The sequence below is a fragment of the Salvelinus fontinalis genome, chromosome 5 (assembly GCF_029448725.1).
Source record: "Salvelinus fontinalis isolate EN_2023a chromosome 5, ASM2944872v1, whole genome shotgun sequence".
Classification (NCBI taxonomy): domain Eukaryota; kingdom Metazoa; phylum Chordata; class Actinopteri; order Salmoniformes; family Salmonidae; genus Salvelinus; species Salvelinus fontinalis.
This window is the reverse complement of record NC_074669.1, coordinates 3,129,085-3,153,725: the sequence shown is the minus strand read 5'-3', so window position 1 is coordinate 3,153,725 and position 24,641 is coordinate 3,129,085. Positions and strand designations below refer to the sequence as shown.

Below are 24,641 nucleotides of genomic sequence, written 5' to 3'. Positions count from 1 at the left end.
CAAACAGAGGAAACCTAGGAGTTAAAGTGGAGAGGGGGGGGGGGTGTTCCTCATCAAACGTTGGGGTGGGGGGGTAAAGTGCATATGTCATACACATTTTGGCAAAGCTTTCATGTACAGTACAAATGTGTGTGTGTGTGTGTGTGTGTGTGTGTGTGTGTGTGTGTGTGTGTGTGTGTGTGTGTGTGTGTGTGTGTGTGTGTGTGTGTGTGTGTGTGTGTTGGGGGGGGGGTGTAACTCTTTGAAGGACTCATTCTGTTTTATTAAAGGAGAGGTTACAGAGACCTGTTATCACCATTCTAGAGACTACATCCTGTCAATATATTAAAGGAGAGGTTTCAGAGACCTGTTATCACCATTCTAGAGACTACATCCTGTCAATATATTAAAGGAGAGGTTTCAGAGACCTGTTATCACCATTCTAGAGACTACATCCTGTCAATATATTAAAGGAGAGGTTTCAGAGACCTGTTATCACCATTCTAGAGACTACATCCTGTCAATATATTAAAGGAGAGGTTACAGAGACCTGTTATCACCATTCTAGAGACTACGTCCTGTCAATATATTAAAGGAGAGGTTTCAGAGACCTGTTATCACCATTCTAGAGACTACTTCCTGTCAATATATTAAAGGAGAGGTTACAGAGACCTGTTATCACCATTCTAGAGACTACGTCCTGTCAATATATTAAAGGAGAGGTTTCAGAGACCTGTTATCACCATTCTAGAGACTACGTCCTGTCAATATATTAAAGGAGAGGTTACAGAGACCTGTTATCACCATTCTAGAGACTACGTCCTGTCAATATATTAAAGGAGAGGTTACAGAGACCTGTTATCACCATTCTAGAGACTACTTCCTGTCAATATATTAAAGGAGAGGTTACAGAGACCTGTTATCACCATTCTAGAGACTACTTCCTGTCAATATATTAAAGGAGAGGTTACAGAGACCTGTTATCACCATTCTAGAGACTACGTCCTGTCAATATATTAAAGGAGAGGTTTCAGAGACCTGTTATCACCATTCTAGAGACTACTTCCTGTCAATATATTAAAGGAGAGGTTACAGAGACCTGTTATCACCATTCTAGAGACTACGTCCTGTCAATATATTAAAGGAGAGGTTTCAGAGACCTGTTATCACCATTCTAGAGACTACGTCCTGTCAATATATTAAAGGAGAGGTGTCAGAGACCTGTTATCACCCACTACCCCATCTAGGATGTTATATATCTATAGTTCAGAGTAGGAGGGCTGATCTAGGATTATGTATTAATTATTTCGATCATAATGAATAAGACTGGGTTCCTGATCCCAAATCAGCTATCCTACTCTATCACTCATAATGAATAAGACTGGGTACCTGATCCCAGATCAGCTATATATCACTCATAATGAATAAGACTGGGTACCTGATCCCAGATCATCTATCCAACTGTATCACTCATAATGAATAAGACTGGGTACCTGATCCCAGATCAGCTATCTATCACTCATAATGAATAAGACTGGGTACCTGATCCCAGATCAGCTATATATCACTCATAATGAATAAGACTGGGTACCTGATCCCAGATCAGCTATCTATCACTCATAATGAATAAGACTGGGTACCTGATCCCAGATCAGCTATCCTACTATATCACTCATAATGAATAAGACTGGGTACCTGATCCCAGATCAGCTATATATCACTCATAATGAATAAGACTGGGTACCTGATCCCAGATCAGCTATCTATCACTCATAATGAATAAGACTGGGTACCTGATCCCAGATCAGCTATATATCACTCATAATGAATAAGACTGGGTACCTGATCCCAGATCAGCTATCTATCACTCATAATGAATAAGACTGGGTACCTGATCCCAGATCAGCTATATATCACTCATAATGAATAAGACTGGGTACCTGATCCCAGATCAGCTATCTATCACTCATAATGAATAAGACTGGGTACCTGATCCCAGATCAGCTATCTATCACTCATAATGAATAAGACTGGGTACCTGATCCCAGATCAGCTATCTATCACTCATAATGAATAAGACTGGGTACCTGATCCCAGATCAGCTATATATCACTCATAATGAATAAGACTGGGTACCTGATCCCAGATCAGCTATCTATCACTCATAATGAATAAGACTGGGTACCTGATCCCAGATCAGTTATATATCACTCATAATGAATAAGACTGGGTACCTGATCCCAGATCAGCTATCCTACTCTATCACTCATAATGAATAAGACTGGGTACCTGATCCCAGATCAGCTATCCTACTATATCACTCATAATGAATAAGACTGGGTACCTGATCCCAGATCAGCTATATATCACTCATAATGAATAAGACTGGATACCTGATCCCAGATCAGCTATATATCACTCATAATGAATAAGACTGGGTACCTGATCCCAGATCAGCTATCTATCACTCATAATGAATAAGACTGGGTACCTGATCCCAGATCAGCTATCCTACTATATCACTCATAATGAATAAGACTGGGTTCCTGATCCCAGATCAGCTATCTATCACTCATAATGAATAAGACTGGGTACCTGATCCCAGATCAGCTATCTATCACTCATAATGAATAAGACTGGGTACCTGATCCCAGATCAGCTATCCTACTATATCACTCATAATGAATAAGACTGGGTACCTGATCCCAGATCAGCTATCTATCACTCATAATGAATAAGACTGGGTACCTGATCCCAGATCAGCTATCCTACTATATCACTCATAATGAATAAGTCAGGGTACCTGATCCCAGATCAGCTATCCTACTATATCACTCATAATGAATAAGACTGGGTACCTGATCCCAGATCAGCTATCTATCACTCATAATGAATAAGACTGGGTACCTGATCCCAGATCAGCTATCTATCACTCATAATGAATAAGACTGGGTACCTGATCCCAGATCAGCTATCTATCACTCATAATGAATAAGACTGGGTACCTGATCCCAGATCAGCTATCTATCACTCATAATGAATAAGACTGGGTACCTGATCCCAGATCAGCTATCTATCACTCATAATGAATAAGACTGGGTACCTGATCCCAGATCAGCTATATATCACTCATAATGAATAAGACTGGGTACCTGATCCCAGATCAGCTATCTATCACTCATAATGAATAAGACTGGGTACCTGATCCCAGATCAGCTATCTATCACTCATAATGAATAAGACTGGGTACCTGATCCCAGATCAGCTATATATCACTCATAATGAATAAGACTGGGTACCTGATCCCAGATCAGCTATCCTACTCTATCACTCATAATGAATAAGACTGGGTACCTGATCCCAGATCAGCTATCTATCACTCATAATGAATAAGACTGGGTACCTGATCCCAGATCAGCTATATATCACTCATAATGAATAAGACTGGGTACCTGATCCCAGATCAGCTATCCTACTCTATCACTCATAATGAATAAGACTGGGTACCTGATCCCAGATCAGCTATCTATCACTCATAATGAATAAGACTGGGTACCTGATCCCAGATCAGCTATATATCACTCATAATGAATAAGACTGGGTACCTGATCCCAGATCAGCTATCTATCACTCATAATGAATAAGACTGGGTACCTGATCCCAGATCAGCTATCTATCACTCATAATGAATAAGACTGGGTACCTGATCCCAGATCAGCTATCTATCACTCATAATGAATAAGACTGGGTACCTGATCCCAGATCAGCTATCCTACTCTATCACTCATAATGAATAAGACTGGGTACCTGATCCCAGATCAGCTATCTATCACTCATAATGAATAAGACTGGGTACCTGATCCCAGATCAGCTATATATCACTCATAATGAATAAGACTGGGTACCTGATCCCAGATCAGCTATCCTACTGTATCACTCATAATGAATAAGTCAGGGTACCTGATCCCAGATCAGCTATCTATCACTCATAATGAATAAGACTGGGTACCTGATCCCAGATCAGCTATCCTACTATATCACTCATAATGAATAAGTCAGGGTACCTGATCCCAGATCAGCTATCTATCACTCATAATGAATAAGACTGGGTACCTGATCCCAGATCAGCTATCTATCACTCATAATGAATAAGACTGGGTACCTGATCCCAGATCAGCTATCTATCACTCATAATGAATAAGACTGGGTACCTGATCCCAGATCAGCTATCTATCACTCATAATGAATAAGACTGGGTACCTGATCCCAGATCAGCTATCCTACTCTATCACTCATAGTGAATAAGACTGGGTACCTGATCCCAGATCAGCTATCTATCACTCATAATGAATAAGACTGGGTACCTGATCCCAGATCAGCTATCTATCACTCATAATGAATAAGACTGGGTACCTGATCCCAGATCAGCTATATATCACTCATAATGAATAAGACTGGGTACCTGATCCCAGATCAGCTATCTATCACTCATAATGAATAAGACTGGGTACCTGATCCCAGATCAGCTATCTATCACTCATAATGAATAAGACTGGGTACCTGATCCCAGATCAGCTATCTATCACTCATAATGAATAAGACTGGGTACCTGATCCCAGATCAGCTATATATCACTCATAATGAATAAGACTGGGTACCTGATCCCAGATCAGTTATATATCACTCATAATGAATAAGACTGGGTACCTGATCCCAGATCAGCTATCCTACTGTATCACTCATAATGAATAAGACTGGGTACCTGATCCCAGATCAGCTATCTATCACTCAAAATGAATAAGACTGGGTACCTGATCCCAGATCAGCTATCTATCACTCATAATGAATAAGACTGGGTACCTGATCCCAGATCAGCTATCTATCACTCATAATGAATAAGACTGGGTACCTGATCCCAGATCAGCTATCTATCACTCATAATGAATAAGACTGGGTACCTGATCCCAGATCAGCTATCCTACTATATCACTCATAATGAATAAGTCAGGGTACCTGATCCCAGATCAGCTATCTATCACTCATAATGAATAAGACTGGGTACCTGATCCCAGATCAGCTATCTATCACTCATAATGAATAAGACTGGGTACCTGATCCCAGATCAGCTATCTATCACTCATAATGAATAAGACTGGGTACCTGATCCCAGATCAGCTATCTATCACTCATAATGAATAAGACTGGGTACCTGATCCCAGATCAGCTATCCTACTCTATCACTCATAGTGAATAAGACTGGGTACCTGATCCCAGATCAGCTATCTATCACTCATAATGAATAAGACTGGGTACCTGATCCCAGATCAGCTATCTATCACTCATAATGAATAAGACTGGGTACCTGATCCCAGATCAGCTATCCTACTATATCACTCATAATGAATAAGACTGGGTTCCTGATCCCAGATCAGCTATCCTACTCTATCACTCATAATGAATAAGACTGGGTACCTGATCCCAGATCAGCTATCTATCACTCATAATGAATAAGACTGGGTACCTGATCCCAGATCAGCTATATATCACTCATAATGAATAAGACTGGGTACCTGATCCCAGATCAGCTATCTATCACTCATAATGAATAAGACTGGGTACCTGATCCCAGATCAGCTATATATCACTCATAATGAATAAGACTGGGTACCTGATCCCAGATCAGCTATCTATCACTCATAATGAATAAGACTGGGTACCTGATCCCAGATCAGCTATATATCACTCATAATGAATAAGACTGGGTACCTGATCCCAGATCAGCTATATATCACTCATAATGAATAAGACTGGGTACCTGATCCCAGATCAGCTATCTATCACTCATAATGAATAAGACTGGGTACCTGATCCCAGATCAGCTATCTATCACTCATAATGAATAAGACTGGGTACCTGATCCCAGATCAGCTATCTATCACTCATAATGAATAAGACTGGGTACCTGATCCCAGATCAGCTATATATCACTCATAATGAATAAGACTGGGTACCTGATCCCAGATCAGTTATATATCACTCATAATGAATAAGACTGGGTACCTGATCCCAGATCAGCTATCCTACTGTATCACTCATAATGAATAAGACTGGGTACCTGATCCCAGATCAGCTATCTATCACTCAAAATGAATAAGACTGGGTACCTGATCCCAGATCAGCTATCTATCACTCATAATGAATAAGACTGGGTACCTGATCCCAGATCAGCTATCTATCACTCATAATGAATAAGACTGGGTACCTGATCCCAGATCAGCTATATATCACTCATAATGAATAAGACTGGGTACCTGATCCCAGATCAGCAATATATCACTCATAATGAATAAGACTGGGTACCTGATCCCAGATCAGCTATCTATCACTCATAATGAATAAGACTGGGTACCTGATCCCAGATCAGCTATCTATCACTCATAATGAATAGGACTGGGTACCTGATCCCAGATCAGATATCTATCACTCATAATGAATAAGACTGGGTACCTGATCCCAGATCAGATATCTATCACTCATAATGAATAAGACTGGGTACCTGATCCCAGATCAGCTATATATCACTCATAATGAATAAGACTGGGTACCTGATCCCAGATCAGCAATATATCACTCATAATGAATAAGACTGGGTACCTGATCCCAGATCAGCTATCTATCACTCATAATGAATAAGACTGGGTACCTGATCCCAGATCAGCTATCTATCACTCATAATGAATAAGACTGGGTACCTGATCCCAGATCAGCTATATATCACTCATAATGAATAAGACTGGGTACCTGATCCCAGATCAGCTATCTATCACTCATAATGAATAAGACTGGGTACCTGATCCCAGATCAGCTATCTATCACTCATAATGAATAGGACTGGGTACCTGATCCCAGATCAGATATCTATCACTCATAATGAATAAGACTGTATACCTGATCCCAGATCAGATATCTATCACTCATAATGAATAAGACTGGGTACCTGATCCCAGATCAGCTATATATCACTCATAATGAATAAGACTGGGTACCTGATCCCAGATCAGCAAAATATCACTCATAATGAATAAGACTGGGTACCTGATCCCAGATCAGCTATCTATCACTCATAATGAATAAGACTGGGTACCTGATCCCAGATCAGCTATCTATCACTCATAATGAATAAGACTGGGTACCTGATCCCAGATCAGCTATCCTACTCTATCACTCATAATGAATAAGACTGGGTACCTGATCCCAGATCAGCTATCTATCACTCATAATGAATAAGACTGGGTACCTGATCCCAGATCAGCTATCTATCACTCATAATGAATAAGACTGGATACCTGATCCCAGATCAGATATCTATCACTCATAATGAATAAGACTGGGTACCTGATCCCAGATCAGCTATCTATCACTCATAATGAATAAGTCAGGGTACCTGATCCCAGATCAGCTATATATCACTCATAATGAATAAGACTGGGTACCTGATCCCAGATCAGCAATATATCACTCATAATGAATAAGACTGGGTACCTGATCCCAGATCAGCTATCTATCACTCATAATTAATAAGACTGGGTACCTGATCCCAGATCAGCTATATATCACTCATAATGAATAAGACTGGGTACCTGATCCCAGATCAGCTATATATCACTCATAATGAATAAGACTGGGTACCTGATCCCAGATCAGCTATCCTACTATATCACTCATAATGAATAAGACTGGGTACCTGATCCCAGATCAGCTATCCTACTATATCACTCATAATGAATAAGTCAGGGTACCTGATCCCAGATCAGCTATATATCACTCATAATGAATAAGACTGAGTACCTGATCCCAGATCAGCTATCTATCACTCACAATGAATAAGACTGGGTACCTGATCCCAGATCAGCTATATATCACTCATAATGAATAAGACTGGGTTCCTGATCCCAGATCAGCTATCCTACTCTATCACTCATAATGAATAAGACTGGGTACCTGATCCCAGATCAGCTATCCTACTCTATCACTCATAATGAATAAGACTGGGTACCTGATCCCAGATCATCTATCTATCACTCATAATGAATAAGACTGGGTACCTGATCCCAGATCAGCTATCTATCACTCATAATGAATAAGACTGGGTACCTGATCCCAGATCAGCTATCTATCACTCATAATGAATAAGACTGGGTACCTGATCCCAGATCAGCTATCTATCACTCATAATGAATAAGACTGGGTACCTGATCCCAGATCAGCTATATATCACTCATAATGAATAAGACTGGGTACCTGATCCCAGATCAGCTATCTATCACTCATAATGAATAAGACTGGGTACCTGATCCCAGATCAGCTATCCTACTCTATCACTCATAATGAATAAGACTGGGTACCTGATCCCAGATAAGCTATCTATCACTCATAATGAATAAGACTGGGTACCTGATCCCAGATCAGCTATATATCACTCATAATGAATAAGACTGGGTACCTGATCCCAGATCAGCAATATATCACTCATAATGAATAAGACTGGGTACCTGATCCCAGATCAGCTATCCTACTATATCACTCATAATGAATTAGTCAGGGTACCTGATCCCAGATCAGCTATATATCACTCATAATGAATAAGACTGGGTACCTGATCCCAGATCAGCAATATATCACTCATAATGAATAAGACTGGGTACCTGATCCCAGATCAGCTATCTATCACTCATAATGAATAAGACTGGGTACCTGATCCCAGATCAGCTATCCTACTATATCACTCATAATGAATAAGACTGGGTACCTGATCCCAGATCAGCTATCCTACTATATCACTCATAATGAATAAGTCAGGGTACCTGATCCCAGATCAGCTATCTATCACTCATAATGAATAAGACTGGGTACCTGATCCCAGATCAGCTATCTATCACTCATAATGAATAAGACTGGGTACCTGATCCCAAATCAGCTATATATCACTCATAATGAATAAGACTGGGTACCTGATCCCAGATCAGCTATATATCACTCATAATGAATAAGACTGGGTACCTGATCCCAGATCAGCTATCCTACTCTATCCACTAGTTACCACAGCCACAAAGTAAGAATTGGCTTAATCGTACAAATTCATGAAAACTTAGCTTTCTGGTCTTAATTTAAGGTTAGTAGTGTGGTTAAGTTTAAAATATAACAGACAGACATTCCGTTCATTAATTAACAAGAACCTAAAATACAAAACAAAATAAAACCAGAGGAATTAATTATGACAGCGTAAAGAGAACGAGACAATGACACTTATTCAGAAAATAATTCGTTATAATATTGGACCTTAGACAAACGTTTCTTACTATTTAGCCATTTCAGAGACTCGATTAAAAAACATAAAGTCTATCAAAAACACTTTAACGCAGCGACGTTGACGTTACTATTTCTCTCCATACGACAGAAGAACGTGTGACGCTAGCGGAAGTGCAAGCCCCGTCCAGTCCATTGACCAATTAGAGTTCGTTAAATCAATTGTCTCCGCCTCTCGTTTTGTCCGTTCACACTGAACACGGAAGTGAACCTGGGACTCACATTTCTTTTGATCGAGATATTTTTTTTATTGATGTGCAAGTACAATTCAACAGTCATAAACACAGACGCTTTGGTGCTGAAAACAACGGGAACAAAGGGACAATATGGAGAATGTATTATCCTCGACTGGTGACAGTAAATTGGACCAAGCCATCAACCAGTGGTTGCAGTTTGACAAGGTAAGTTGTCAAGAGGGGGTCAAATTATAACTAGTTTACTAACAACTCAAACGTTTCTTAACTTCTGGTTTCGGCCCAAGTCACAAGTTCGCTAACTAACGTTAACTGTTATAGTACACAGCTAAACAATAAGTCGGAGTTAACAAGCGGATACAGTAGATTAAACGTTATTTATCCTGAATACACTCACTACTGTACGTCTCTCTGGATAATACCGTCTGCTAAATGACTAAAATGTATTTGAACATCGTTTTGGATTTCTGTTGTCAGCTAGCTAGCTAACTAAGTTAGCCTTGGTTTTCTAGCTAGCTACATCCCTTAAGATACATCGCTGACACAGTAAAGTTATTTATTTATGAAACAATAGCCAGCTAACGTCAGTAATTTAAATACAAAGTAGGACATTTTCTAGGAAGACTAGCTAGTGAGCATGATTGAAGACTGGTGTTACAACTTCCAAGAACAGGATGTATCGACTAGTGTCAGCTACATTGTATTTTGCTACATGTTTGCATAGACAGACTCTAATGACTCATTCGCCATGTATTTGCCTATGCCCGTTATATTTGGCGACATACAGTAGCAGCAAGAAGCAGGGCAGTATTGCTGGAGCAACTAGCCCCCAATTACGAGGAGCTACGGTAGCTAGCTGGGCATCATGTGTTTTAAACGGAAACGGGACGCCACCAATCTGGCAGAAATGGTAGAAGTACATGTGATTTAATTATCCTCTTAGCATAACGTTACCCCCTAATAAGTCTCCGGCATGTGGCTGTGAATGAGCTGGGATGGACAGTGATGTGTGTGTACATTACTATCATGAGTTTGCCTCACATGGCTTCACTTTCCCTCTCCCCTTCTTCCCCTCCTCACCCCTCTCCCCTCTTCCCCTCCCTCACCCCTCTCCCTTCTTCTCTCCCCTTCTTCCCCTCCTCACCCCTCTCCCCTCTTCCCCTCCCTCACCCCTCTCCCTTCTCCCTCACCCCTCTTCCCCTCCCTCACCCCTCTCCCTTCTCCCTCACCCCTCTTCCCCTCCTCACCCCTCTCCCTTATTCCCCTCTCCCTCTTCCCCTCCCTCACCCCTCTTCCCCTCACCCCTCTCCCTTCTTCCCCTCCCTCTCCCCTTCTTCCCCTCCCTCACCCTCTCCCCTCCCTCACCCTCTCCCCTTCTTCCCCTCCCTCACCCCTCTTCCCCTCCCTCACCCCTCTTCCCCTCCCTCACCCCTCTTCCCCTCCCTTCTCCCTCTCCCCTCTTCCCCTCTCCCCTTCTTCCCCTCCCTCACCCCTCTCCCTTCTCCCCCCCCCTCTCCTCTTCTTCCCCTCCCTCACCCCTCTCCTCTTCTTCCCCTCCCTCACCCCTCTCCCTTCTTCCCCTCCCTCTCCCCTCCCTCACCCCTCTTCCCCTCCCTCACCCTTCAAAGAGGGGGCTATGGAGGATCTGCAGAGATGATTCTGTACATATACACACACACACACACTCCAGGGATTGACATTAATGTCTGAAAAGCGCTCGCTGATTGGTGAAATCAGGAGTTTTGTTGTTGATTGATTGATTGCCGCCCGAAGAAGATTGTGATCACTGGCCTGTAAAATGTAAAATAGCTTCACCTTCACACAGAGGAGGAAGAAGACACACCAGCTTACTGGGATTCAATGCATTTCGGTTGTTATCAGTTAAACAAAGAATCCCAATGGGCCAAGCTCAACTGGTGTGACACCGGGCGATAGGGCAACCCTGCCCTCTCCCTCAACCTTCAAAGAGGAGGCTCTGGAGGAGGGTCCTGTAACCCTCCTCTCCCCTCCTGTAGAACCCCCAGACAGTGGCGTTGGTGCAGGGCCTGGTGAAGGAGGGGGGGGGATCCTGTAACCCTGTAACCCTCCTCTCCCCTCCTGTAGAACCCCCAGACAGTGGCGTTGGTGCAGGGCCTGGTGAAGGAGGAGGGGGGGGGGTCCTGTAACCCTCCTCTCCCCTCCTGTAGAACCCCCAGACAGTGGCGTTGGTGCAGGGCCTGGTGGAGGAGGGGGGGTCCTGTAACCCTCCTCTCCCCTCCTGTAGAACCCCCAGACAGTGGTGTTGGTGCAGGGCCTGGTGAAGGAGGAGGGGGGGGGGGTCCTGTAACCCTGTAACCCTCCTCTCCCCTCCTGTAGAACCCCCAGACAGTGGCGTTGGTGCAGGGCCTGGTGGAGGGGAGGAGGGGGGGGGGGGGGAAATCCTGTAACCCTCCTCTCCCCTCCTGTAGAACCCCCAGACAGTGGCGTTGGTGCAGGGCCTGGTGAAGGAGGGGGGGGGGGGGGGGGGTCCTGTAACCCTGTAACCCTCCTCTCCCCTCCTGTAGAACCCCCAGACAGTGGCGTTGGTGCAGGGCCTGGTGAAGGAGGGGGGGGGGGGGTCCTGTAACCCTGTAACCCTCCTCTCCCCTCCTGTAGAACCCCCAGACAGTGGCGTTGGTGCAGGGCCTGGTGAAGGAGGGGGGGGGGGGGATCCTGTAACCCTCCTCTCCCCTCCTGTAGAACCCCCAGACAGTGGTGTTGGTGCAGGGCCTGGTGAAGGAGGAGTCCTGTACACCTGTAACCCTCCTCTCCCCTCCTGTAGAACCCCCAGACAGTGGCGTTGGTGCAGGGCCTGGTGAAGGAGGGGGGGAGCATCCTGTACACCTGTAACCCTCCTCTCCCCTCCTGTAGAACCCCCAGACAGTGGCGTTGGTGCAGGGCCTGGTGAAGGAGGGGGGGGAGGATCCTGTACACCTGTAACCCTCCTCTCCCCTCCTGTAGAACCCCCAGACAGTGGCGTTGGTGCAGGGCCTGGTGAAGGAGGGGGGGAGGATCCTGTACACCTGTAACCCTCCTCTCCCCTCCTGTAGAACCCCCAGACAGTGGCGTTGGTGCAGGGCCTGGTGAAGGAGGGGGGGAGGATCCTGTACACCTGTAACCCTCCTCTCCCCTCCTGTAGAACCCCCAGACAGTGGCGTTGGTGCAGGGCCTGGTGAAGGAGGGGGGGGAGGATCCTGTACACCTGTAACTCTCCTCTCCCCTCCTGTAGAACCCCCCAGACAGTGGCGTTGGTGCAGGGCCTGGTGAAGGAGGGGGGGAGGGTCCTGTAACCCTCCTCTCCCCTCCTGTAGAACCCCCAGACAGTGGTGTTGGTGCAGGGCCTGGTGAAGGAGGGGGGGGATCCTGTAACCCTCCTCTCCCCTCCTGTAGAACCCCCAGACAGTGGCGTTGGTGCAGGGCCTGGTGAAGGAGGAGGAGGGGGGGTCCTGTAACCCTGTAACCCTCCTCTCCCCTCCTGTAGAACCCCCAGACAGTGGCGTTGGTGCAGGGCCTGGTGAAGGAGGAGGAGGGGGGGTCCTGTAACCCTGTAACCCTCCTCTCCCCTCCTGTAGAACCCCCAGACAGTGGCGTTGGTGCAGGGCCTGGTGAAGGAGGAGGAGGGGGGGTCCTGTAACCCTGTAACCCTCCTCTCCCCTCCTGTAGAACCCCCAGACAGTGGCGTTGGTGCAGGGCCTGGTGAAGGAGGAGGAGGGGGGGTCCTGTAACCCTGTAACCCTCCTCTCCCCTCCTGTAGAACCCCCAGACAGTGGCGTTGGTGCAGGGCCTGGTGAAGGAGGGGGCGGTTGGGGAGCTGCGGAGGTGTTTTGGCTCTAGGATGGAGTTTGGGACGGCTGGCCTCAGAGCTGCTATGGGACCAGGGATCTCCTGTATGAACGATCTCACCATCATACAGACCACACAGGTATGACCTACGACCTCACCATCATTCAGACCACACAGGTATGACCTCCCCATCATACAGACCACACAGGTATGACCTATGACCTCACCATCATACAGACCACACAGGTATGACCTACGACCTCGTCATCATACAGACCACACAGGTATGACCTACGACCTCACCATCATACAGACCACACAGGTATGACCTACGACCTCGTCATCATACAGACCACACAGGTATGACCTACGACCTCGTCATCATACAGACCACACAGGTATGACCTACGACCTCACCATCATACAGACCACACAGGTATGACCTACGACCTCCCCATCATACAGACCACACAGGTATGACCTACGACCTCACCATCATACAGACCACACAGGTATGACCTACGACCTCACCATCATACAGACCACACAGGTATGACCTACGACCTCACCATCATACAGACCACACAGGTATGACCTACGACCTCACCATCATACAGACCACACAGGTATGACCTACGACCTCACCATCATACAGACCACACAGGTATGACCTACGACCTCCCCATCATACAGACCACACAGGTATGACCTACGACCTCCCCATCATACAGACCACACAGGTGTGACCTACGACCTCCCCATCATACAGACCACACAGGTATGACCTACGACCTCACCATCATACAGACCACACAGGTATGACCTACGACCTCACCATCATACAGACCACACAGGTATGACCTACGACCTCACCATCATACAGACCACACAGGTATGACCTACGACCTCGTCATCATACGGACCACACAGGTATGACCTACGACCTCGTCATCATACGGACCACACAGGTATGACCTACGACCTCACCATCATACAGACCACACAGGTATGACCTACGACCTCACCATCATACAGACCACACAGGTATGACCTACGACCTCACCATCATACAGACCACACAGGTATGACCTACGACCTCCCCATCATACAGACCACACAGGTTTGACCTACGACCTCCCCATCATACAGACCACACAGGTATGACCTACGACCTCCCCATCATACAGACCACACAGGTATGACCTACGACCTCCCCATCATACAGACCACACAGGTATGACCTACGACCTCCCCATCATACAGACCACACAGGTATGACCTACGACCTCCCCATCATACAGACCACACAGGTATGACCTACGACCTCCCCATCATACAGACCACACAGGTATGACCTACGACCTCCCCATCATACAGACCACACAGGTATGACCTACGACCTCCCCATCATACAGACCACACAGGTATGACCTACGACCTCCCCATCATACAGACCACACAGGTATGACCTACGACCTCCCCATCATACGGACCACACAGGTATGGCCTACGACCTCCCCATCATACAGACCACACAGGTATGACCTACGACCTCCCCATCATACGGACCACACAGGTATACAGGTCGTAGCCACACACTGACTGCATGGTCATTTGCTCTTCCTGATTATGTGATGTCAACACACAACAATGCTTTTAGTGTTAAAATGTTCCTCTCTCTATCCTCTCTTCTCTCTCCCTCTCTCTCTCTCCTCTCTCTCCTTTCTCCCCAGGGGTTCTGTAAGTATCTGGAGCACTGTTTCGGGGAGGGTCTGAAGGAGAGGGGGGTGGTGGTAGGGTTCGATGCCCGTGCCCACCCTCCCAGTGGAGGCAGCAGTAAACGTTTTGCCAGCCTGGCAGCCGCCGTGTTCACCAGCCGAGGAGTCCCTGTCCACCTCTTCTGTGACATCACACCCACACCCTTCGTGGTACGTTTATATAATAACACGCCCCTGTTTATATAATAACACGCCCTGTTTATATAATAACACGCCCCCTGTTTATATAATAACACGCCCCCTGTTTATATAATAACACACCCCCCTGTTTATATAATAACACGCCCTGTTTATATAATAACACGCCCCTGTTTATATAATAACACACGCCCCTGTTTATATAATAACACACGCCCCTGTTTATATAATAACACGCCCTGTTTATATAATAACACGCCCCCTGTTTATATAATAACACGCCCTGTTTATATAATAACACGCCCCCTGTTTATATAATAACACGCCCCTGTTTATATAATAACACGCCCCTGTTTATATAATAACACACGCCCCTGTTTATATAATAACACGCCCTGTTTATATAATAACACGCCCCTGTTTATATAATAACACGCCCTGTTTATATAATAACACGCCCCCTGTTTATATAATAACACGCCCTGTTTATATAATAACACGCCCCCTGTTTATATAATAACACGCCCCTGTTTATATAATAACACGCCCCTGTTTATATAATAACACACGCCCCTGTTTATATAATAACACGCCCTGTTTATATAATAACACGCCCCTGTTTATATAATAACACGCCCCTGTTTATATAATAACACACGCCCCTGTTTATATAATAACACGCCCCTGTTTATATAATAACACGCCCCTGTTTATATAATAACACGCCCTGTTTATATAATAACACGCCCCTGTTTATATAATAACACGCCCTGTTTATATAATAACACGCCCCTGTTTATATAATAACACGCCCCTGTTTATATAATAACACGCCCTGTTTATATAATAACACGCCCCTGTTTATATAATAACACGCCCCTGTTTATATAATAACACGCCCCTGTTTATATAATAACACGCCCCTGTTTATATAATAACACGCCCTGTTTATATAATAACACGCCCCTGTTTATATAATAACACGCCCTGTTTATATAATAACACGCCCCTGTTTATATAATAACACACGCCCCTGTTTATATAATAACACGCCCCTGTTTATATAATAACACCCCCCTGTTTATATAATAACACGCCCCTGTTTATATAATAACACGCCCCCTGTTTATATAATAACACGCCCCTGTTTATATAATAACACGCCCCTGTTTATATAATAACACGCCCCCTGTTTATATAATAACACGCCCCTGTTTATATAATAACACGCCCCCTGTTTATATAATAACACGCCCCTGTTTATATAATAACACGCCCCTGTTTATATAATAACACGCCCCCTGTTTATATAATAACACGCCCCTGTTTATATAATAACACGCCCCTGTTTATATAATAACACGCCCCTGTTTATATAATAACACGCCCTGTTTATATAATAACACGCCCCCTGTTTATATAATAACACTCGCCCTGTTTATATAATAACACGCCCCTGTTTATATAATAACACCCCCCTGTTTATATAATAACACGCCCCTGTTTATATAATAACACGCCCTGTTTATATAATAACACGCCCCCTGTTTATATAATAACACTCGCCCTGTTTATATAATAACACGCCCCTGTTTATATAATAACACCCCCCTGTTTATATAATAACACGCCCCTGTTTATATAATAACACGCCCCTGTTTATATAATAACACGCCCCTGTTTATATAATAACACGCCCCTGTTTATATAATAACACGCCCCTGTTTATATAATAACACTCGCCCTGTTTATATAATAACACGCCCCTGTTTATATAATAACACCCCCCTGTTTATATAATAACACGCCCCCTGTTTATATAATAACACGCCCCTGTTTATATAATAACACGCCCCTGTTTATATAATAACACGCCCTGTTTATATAATAACACGCCCCCTGTTTATATAATAACACTCGCCCTGTTTATATAATAACACGCCCCTGTTTATATAATAACACCCCCCTGTTTATATAATAACACGCCCCTGTTTATATAATAACACGCCCTGTTTATATAATAACACGCCCCCTGTTTATATAATAACACTCGCCCTGTTTATATAATAACACGCCCCTGTTTATATAATAACACCCCCCTGTTTATATAATAACACGCCCCTGTTTATATAATAACACGCCCCTGTTTATATAATAACACGCCCCTGTTTATATAATAACACGCCCCTGTTTATATAATAACACGCCCCTGTTTATATAATAACACGCCCCTGTTTATATAATAACACGCCCTGTTTATATAATAACACGCCCCTGTTTATATAATAACACGCCCCTGTTTATATAATAACACGCCCCTGTTTATATAATAACACTCGCCCTGTTTATATAATAACACGCCCTGTTTATATAATAACACGCCCCTGTTTATATAATAACACGCCCTGTTTATATAATAACACGCCCCTGTTTATATAATAACACGCCCCTGTTTATATAATAACACGCCCTGTTTATATAATAACACGCCCCTGTTTATATAATAACACGCCCCTGTTTATATAATAACACGCCCCTGTTTATATAATAACACGCCCTGTTTATATAATAACACGCCCTGTTTATATAATAACACGCCCCTGTTTATATAATAACACGCCCCTGTTTATATAATAACACCCCCCTGTTTATATAATAACACACCCTGTTTATATAATAACACACGCCCCTGTTTATATAATAACACGCCCCTGTTTATATAATAACACCCCCCTGTTTATATAATAACACGCCCCTGTTTATATAATAACACACGCCCCTGTTTATATAATAACACGCCCCTGTTTATATAATAACACGCCCCTGTTTATATAATAACACGCCCCTGTTTATATAATAACACGCCCCTGTTTATATAATAACACGCCCCTGTTTATATAATAACACACGCCCCTGTTTATATAATAACACACGCCCCTGTTTATATAATAACACACGCCCCTGTTTATATAATAACACGCCCTGTTTATATAATAACACGCCCCTGTTTATATAATAACACGCCCCTGTTTATATAATAACACGCCCCTGTTTATATAATAACACGCCCCTGTTTATATAATAACACACGCCCCTGTTTATATAATAACACGCCCCTGTTTATATAATAACACGCCCCTGTTTATATAATAACACAGTAACTTACAGGTAGGACCGTACACAGTAACTTACAGGTCAGCGTGAACAGGTAGGGCCGTACACAGTAACTTACAGGTCAGCGTGAACAGGTAGGACCGTACACAGTAACTTACAGGTCAGCGTGAACAGGTAGGGCCGTACACAGTAACTTACAGGTCAGCGTGAACAGGTAGGACCGTACACAGTAACTTACAGGTCAGCGTGAACAGGTAGGACCGTACACAGTAACTTACAGGTCAGCGTGAACAGGTAGGACCGTACACAGTAACTTACAGGTCAGCGTGAACAGGTAGGACCGTACACAGTAACTTACAGGTCAGCGTGAACAGGTAGGACCGTACACAGTAACTTACAGGTCAGCGTGAACAGGTAGGACCGTACACAGTAACTTACAGGTCAGCGTGAACAGGTAGGACCGTACACAGTAACTTACAGGTCAGCGTGAACAGGTAGGACCGTACACAGTAACTTACAGGTCAGCGTGAACAGGTAGGACCGTACACAGTAACTTACAGGTCAGCGTGAACAGGTAGGACCGTACACAGTAACTTACAGGTCAGCGTGAACAGGTAGGACCGTACACAGTAACTTACAGGTCAGCGTGAACAGGTAGGACCGTACACAGTAACTTACAGGTCAGCGTGAACAGGTAGGACCGTACACAGTAACTTACAGGTCAGCGTGAACAGGTAGGACCGTACACAGTAACTTACAGGTCAGCGTGAACAGGTAGGACCGTACACAGTAACTTACAGGTCAGCGTGAACAGGTAGGACCGTACACAGTAACTTACAGGTCAGCGTGAACAGGTAGGACCGTACACAGTAACTACACAGTAACTTACAGGTCAGCGTGAACAGGTAGGACCGTACACAGTAACTACACAGTAACTTACAGGTCAGCGTGAACAGGTAGGACCGTACACAGTAACTACACAGTAACTTACTGGTCAGCGTGAACAGGTAGGACCGTACACAGTAACTTACAGGTCAGCGTGAACAGGTAGGACCGTACAGAGTAACTTACAGGTCAGCGTGAACAGGTAGGACCGTACACAGTAACTTCCAGGTCAGTGTGAACAGGTAGGACCGTACACAGTAACTTACAGGTCAGCGTGAACAGGTAGGACCGTACACAGTAACTTACAGGTCAGCGTGAACAGGTAGGACCGTACACAGTAACTTACAGGTCAGCGTGAACAGGTAGGACCGTACACAGTAACTTACAGGTCAGCGTGAACAGGTAGGACCGTACACAGTAACTTACAGGTCAGCGTGAACAGGTAGGACCGTACACAGTAACTTACAGGTCAGCGTGAACAGGTAGGACCGTACACAGTAACTTACAGGTCAGCGTGAACAGGTAGGACCGTACACAGTAACTTACAGGTCAGCGTGAACAGGTAGGACCGTACACAGTAACTTACAGGTCAGCGTGAACAGGTAGGACCGTACACAGTAACTTACAGGTCAGCGTGAACAGGTAGGACCGTACACAGTAACTTACAGGTCAGCGTGAACAGGTAGGACCGTACACAGTAACTTACAGGTCAGCGTGAACAGGTAGGACCGTACACAGTAACTTACAGGTCAGCGTGAACAGGTAGGACCGTACACAGTAACTTACAGGTCAGCGTGAACAGGTAGGACCGTACACAGTAACTTACAGGTCAGCGTGAACAGGTAGGACCGTACACAGTAACTTACAGGTCAGCGTGAACAGGTAGGACCGTACACAGTAACTTACAGGTCAGCGTGAACAGGTAGGGCCGTACACAGTAACTTACAGGTCAGCGTGAACAGGTAGGGCCGTACACAGTAACTTACAGGTCAGCGTGAACAGGTAGGGCCGTACACAGTAACTTACAGGTCAGCGTGAACAGGTAGGGCCGTACACAGTAACTTACAGGTCAGCGTGAACAGGTAGGACCGTACACAGTAACTACACAGTAACTTACAGGTCAGCGTGAACAGGTAGGACCGTACACAGTAACTTACAGGTCAGCGTGAACAGGTAGGGCCGTACACAGTAACTTACAGGTCAGCGTGAACAGGTAGGACCGTACACAGTAACTACACAGTAACTTACAGGTCAGCGTGAACAGGTAGGACCGTACACAGTAACTTACAGGTCAGCGTGAACAGGTAGGACCGTACACAGTAACTTACAGGTCAGCGTGAACAGGTAGGACCGTACACAGTAACTTACAGGTCAGCGTGAACAGGTAGGACCGTACACAGTAACTTACAGGTCAGCGTGAACAGGTAGGGCCGTACACAGTAACTTACAGGTCAGCGTGAACAGGTAGGACCGTACACAGTAACTTACAGGTCAGCGTGAACAGGTAGGACCGTACACAGTAACTTACAGGTCAGCGTGAACAGGTAGGACCGTACACAGTAACTTACAGGTAGGACCGTACACAGTAACTTACAGGTCAGCGTGAACAGGTAGGACCGTACACAGTAACTTACAGGTCAGCGTGAACAGGTAGGTCCGTACACAGTAACTTACAGGTCAGTGTGAACAGGTAGGACCGTACACAGTAACTTACAGGTCAGTGTGAACAGGTAGGACAACATGGGGTTGTCTCTCTGCATTATCACCTGTAGTCTAACTAATGTAGCATCGTGGCTACGTGGCTGAAACATGGGGTTGTCTCTGCATTATCACCTGTAGTCTAACTAATGTAGCGTCGTGGCTGAAACATGGGGTTGTCTCTCTGCATTATCACCCGTAGTCTAACTAATGTAGCGTCGTGGCTGAAACATGGGGTTGTCTCTCTGCATTATCACCTGTAGTCTAACTAATGTAGCGTCGTGGCTACATGGCTGAAACATGGGGTTGTCTCTCTGCATTATCACCTGTAGTCTAACTAATGTAGCGTCGTGGCTACGTGGCTGAAACATGGGGTTGTCTCTCTGCATTATCACCTGTAGTCTAACTAATGTAGCATCGTGGCTGAAACATGGGGTTGTCTCTCTGCATTATCACCCGTAGTCTAACTAATGTAGGGTCGTGGCTGAAACATGGGGTTGTCTCACTGCATTATCACCCGTAGTCTAACTAATGTAGCGTCGTGGCTACGTGACTGAAACATGGGGTTGTCTCTGCATTATCACCTGTAGTCTAACTAATGTAGCATCGTGGCTACATGGCTGAGACATGGGGTTGTCTCTGCATTATCACCTGTAGTCTAACTAATGTAGCGTCGTGGCTACATGGCTGAGACATGGGGTTGTCTCTGCATTATCACCTGTAGTCTAACTAATGTAGCGTCGTGGCTACATGGCTGAGACATGGGGTTGTCTCTGCATTATCACCTGTAGTCTAACTAATGTAGCGTCGTGGCTGAGACATGGGGTTGTCTCTGCATTATCACATGTAGTCTAACTAATGTAGCATCGTGGCTACATGGCTGAGACATGGGGTTGTCTCTGCATTATTACCTGTAGTCTAACTAATGTAGCGTCGTGGCTGAAACATGGGGTTGTCTCTCTGCATTATCACCTGTAGTCTAACTAATGTAGCGTCGTGGCTACGTGGCTGAGACATGGGGTTGTCTCTGCATTATCACCTGTAGTCTAACTAATGTAGCGTCGTGGCTGAAACATGGGGTTGTCTCTGCATTATCACCTGTAGTCTAACTAATGTAGCGTCGTGGCTGAAACATGGGGTTGTCTCACTGCATTATCACCTGTAGTCTAACTAATGTAGCGTCGTGGCTACGTGGCTGAAACATGGGGTTGTCTCTCTGCATTATCACCTGTAGTCTAACTAATGTAGCGTCGTGGCTGAAACATGGGGTTGTCTCTCTGCATTATCACCCGTAGTCTAACTAATGTAGCGTCGTGGCTGAAACATGGGGTTGTCTCTCTGCATTATCACCTGTAGTCTAACTAATGTAGCATCGTGGCTACATGGCTGAAACATGGGGTTGTCTCTGCATTATCACCTGTAGTCTAACTAATGTAGCGTCGTGGCTACATGGCTGAAACATGGGGTTGTCTCTCTGCATTATCACCTGTAGTCTAACTAATGTAGCGTCATGGCTACGTGGCTGAAACATGGGGTTGTCTCTCTGCATTATCACCTGTAGTCTAACTAATGTAGCGTCGTGGCTGAAACATGGGGTTGTCTCTCTGCATTATCACCTGTAGTCTAACTAATGTAGCGTCGTGGCTGAAACATGGGGTTGTCTCTCTGCATTATCACCCGTAGTCTAACTAATGTAGCGTCGTGGCTGAAACATGGGGTTGTCTCTCTGCATTATCACCTGTAGTCTAACTAATGTAGCGTCGTGGCTGAAACATGGGGTTGTCTCTGCATTATCACCTGTAGTCTAACTAATGTAGCGTCGTGGCTGAAACATGGGGTTGTCTCTCTGCATTATCACCTGTAGTCTAACTAATGTAGCGTCGTGGCTGAAACATGGGGTTGTCTCTCTGCATTATCACCTGTAGTCTAACTAATGTAGCGTCGTGGCTGAAACATGGGGTTGTCTCTCTGCATTATCACCTGTAGTCTAACTAATGTAGCGTCGTGGCTGAAACATGGGGTTGTCTCTCTGCATTATCACCTGTAGTCTAACTAATGTAGCGTCGTGACTGAAACATGGGGTTGTCTCCCTGCATTATCACCTGTAGTCTAACTAATGTAGCGTCATGGCTGAAACATGGGGTTGTCTCTCTGCATTATCACCTGTAGTCTAACTAATGTAGCGTCGAGGTAAATTTGAGGTAAATTTGATATTGTTGGTTCCACTGACCCTTATTTAATGTTGACGTATAAACACAATATTAGTATAATAGTAGAACATATTTAGAGTCTGACCTGCCTGGATCACAAACTTTCTTTCAAATAAATAAAGTATTTTTTCCGAATCAACTTGTCTATTTTGGTTAATGACCTTGGTGCCCTGGGAAATTAGTCGTCCCCCCCCCCCCCCCCCCGTAAAAGGCCACGTATCATGCCAACCCCATGATGCTCAGTAACCAAGTATCATGCCAACCCCATGATGCTCAGTAACCAAGTATCATGCCAACCCCATGATGCTCAGTAACCAAGTATCATGCCAACCCCATGATGCTCAGTAACCAAGTATCATGCCAACCCCATGATGCTCAGTAACCAAGTATCATGCCAACCCCATGATATCCAGTAACCAAGTATCATGCCAACCCCATGATATCCAGTAACCAAGTATCATGCCAACCCCATGATTTCCAGTAACCAAGTATCATGCCAAACCCATGATACTCAGTAACCAAGTATCATGCCAAACCCATGATACTCAGTAACCAAGTATCATGCCAAACCCATGATACTCAGTAACCAAGTATCATGCCAAACCCATGATACTCAGTAACCAAGTATCATGCCAACCCCATGATATCCAGTAACCAAGTATCATGCCAACCCCATGATATCCAGTAACCAAGTATCATGCCAACCCCATGATACTCAGTAACCAAGTATCATGCCAACCCCATGATGCTCAGTAACCAAGGGCAACGGCAGTGTAAGGGTCCAGATATAAGAACACATTGTCTTTCCACGCTTTTACCAGGCGGAGTCTTAAGTCGACCTTTAACCTGTCTCTGGAGAGTTTTTTTTTTTTGCATTTGTTACTTTGCTGTTTGCAGGGTAGAATAAACACACACACACACACACACACACACACACACTGATCCCTCTGGCCCTGGGATCAAGCCAATCTGGGATCTCTTCCAAAAAATCTGTGAGCCAATCGGAGCGGGCCGTTCCTGTGTACGGTCCTACCTGTTCACACTGACCTGTCACATGGATGCACGCCTGGCTAGTGGGATGTTACTTCACACAGGCAGGTGTTTTCCAGTGAGGCTTTTTGGCTGGGATCATAGTCCTCTCCTATATTAATAAACTGGAATCTGTGTGTGTGGGGGTCTGTGTGTGTGGGGGTCTGTGTGTGTGGGGGTCTGTGTGTGTGGGGGTCTGTGTGTGTGGGGGTCTGTGTGTGTGTGTCTGTGTGGGTCTGTGTGTGTGTGGGTCTGTGTGTGTGGGGGTCTGTGTGTGTGGGGGTCTGTGTGTGTGGGGGTCTGTGTGTGTGGGTCTGTGTGTGTGGGGGTCTGTGTGTGGGGGTCTGTGTGTGTGTGTGGGTCTGTGTGTGTGGGTCTGTGTGTGGGGGTCTGTGTGTGTGTGTGGGTCTGTGTGTGTGGGTCTGTGGGTCTGTGTGGGTGTGTGTGTG

At 45.0% G+C, this 24,641-nt stretch overlaps 2 protein-coding genes across 8 annotated transcripts in view; both read left to right on the top strand.

Moving 5' to 3' along the window:
- Positions 1-1,153, top strand: part of LOC129854822 (zinc finger CCHC domain-containing protein 7-like) — an 8,143-nt gene extending 6,990 nt beyond the window's left edge. The window contains exon 5 of the mRNA XM_055921963.1: positions 1-1,153. This exon is cut by the window's left edge and continues 376 nt beyond it. Coding sequence (XP_055777938.1) covers positions 1-25 — 25 coding nt within the window. The 3' untranslated portion in view covers positions 26-1,153.
- An 8,366-nt stretch (positions 1,154-9,519) lies between these two features.
- The window catches only part of pgm2 (phosphoglucomutase 2), a 40,025-nt gene continuing 24,903 nt past the window's right edge, over positions 9,520-24,641 (top strand). For 2 of the 7 annotated variants that reach the window (XM_055922058.1, XM_055922059.1), the window contains exons 1-3: positions 9,520-9,746; positions 13,312-13,479; positions 15,074-15,268. In XM_055922058.1, coding sequence (XP_055778033.1) covers positions 9,672-9,746; positions 13,312-13,479; positions 15,074-15,268 — 438 coding nt within the window. In that variant the 5' untranslated portion in view covers positions 9,520-9,671. Of the gene's footprint in view, positions 9,747-13,311; positions 13,480-14,371; positions 14,423-14,827; positions 14,879-15,073; positions 15,269-24,641 lie in introns of those variants that run through there. The other 5 variants (XR_008759404.1, XM_055922060.1, XR_008759405.1 and 2 more) reach the window with 4 other exon arrangements.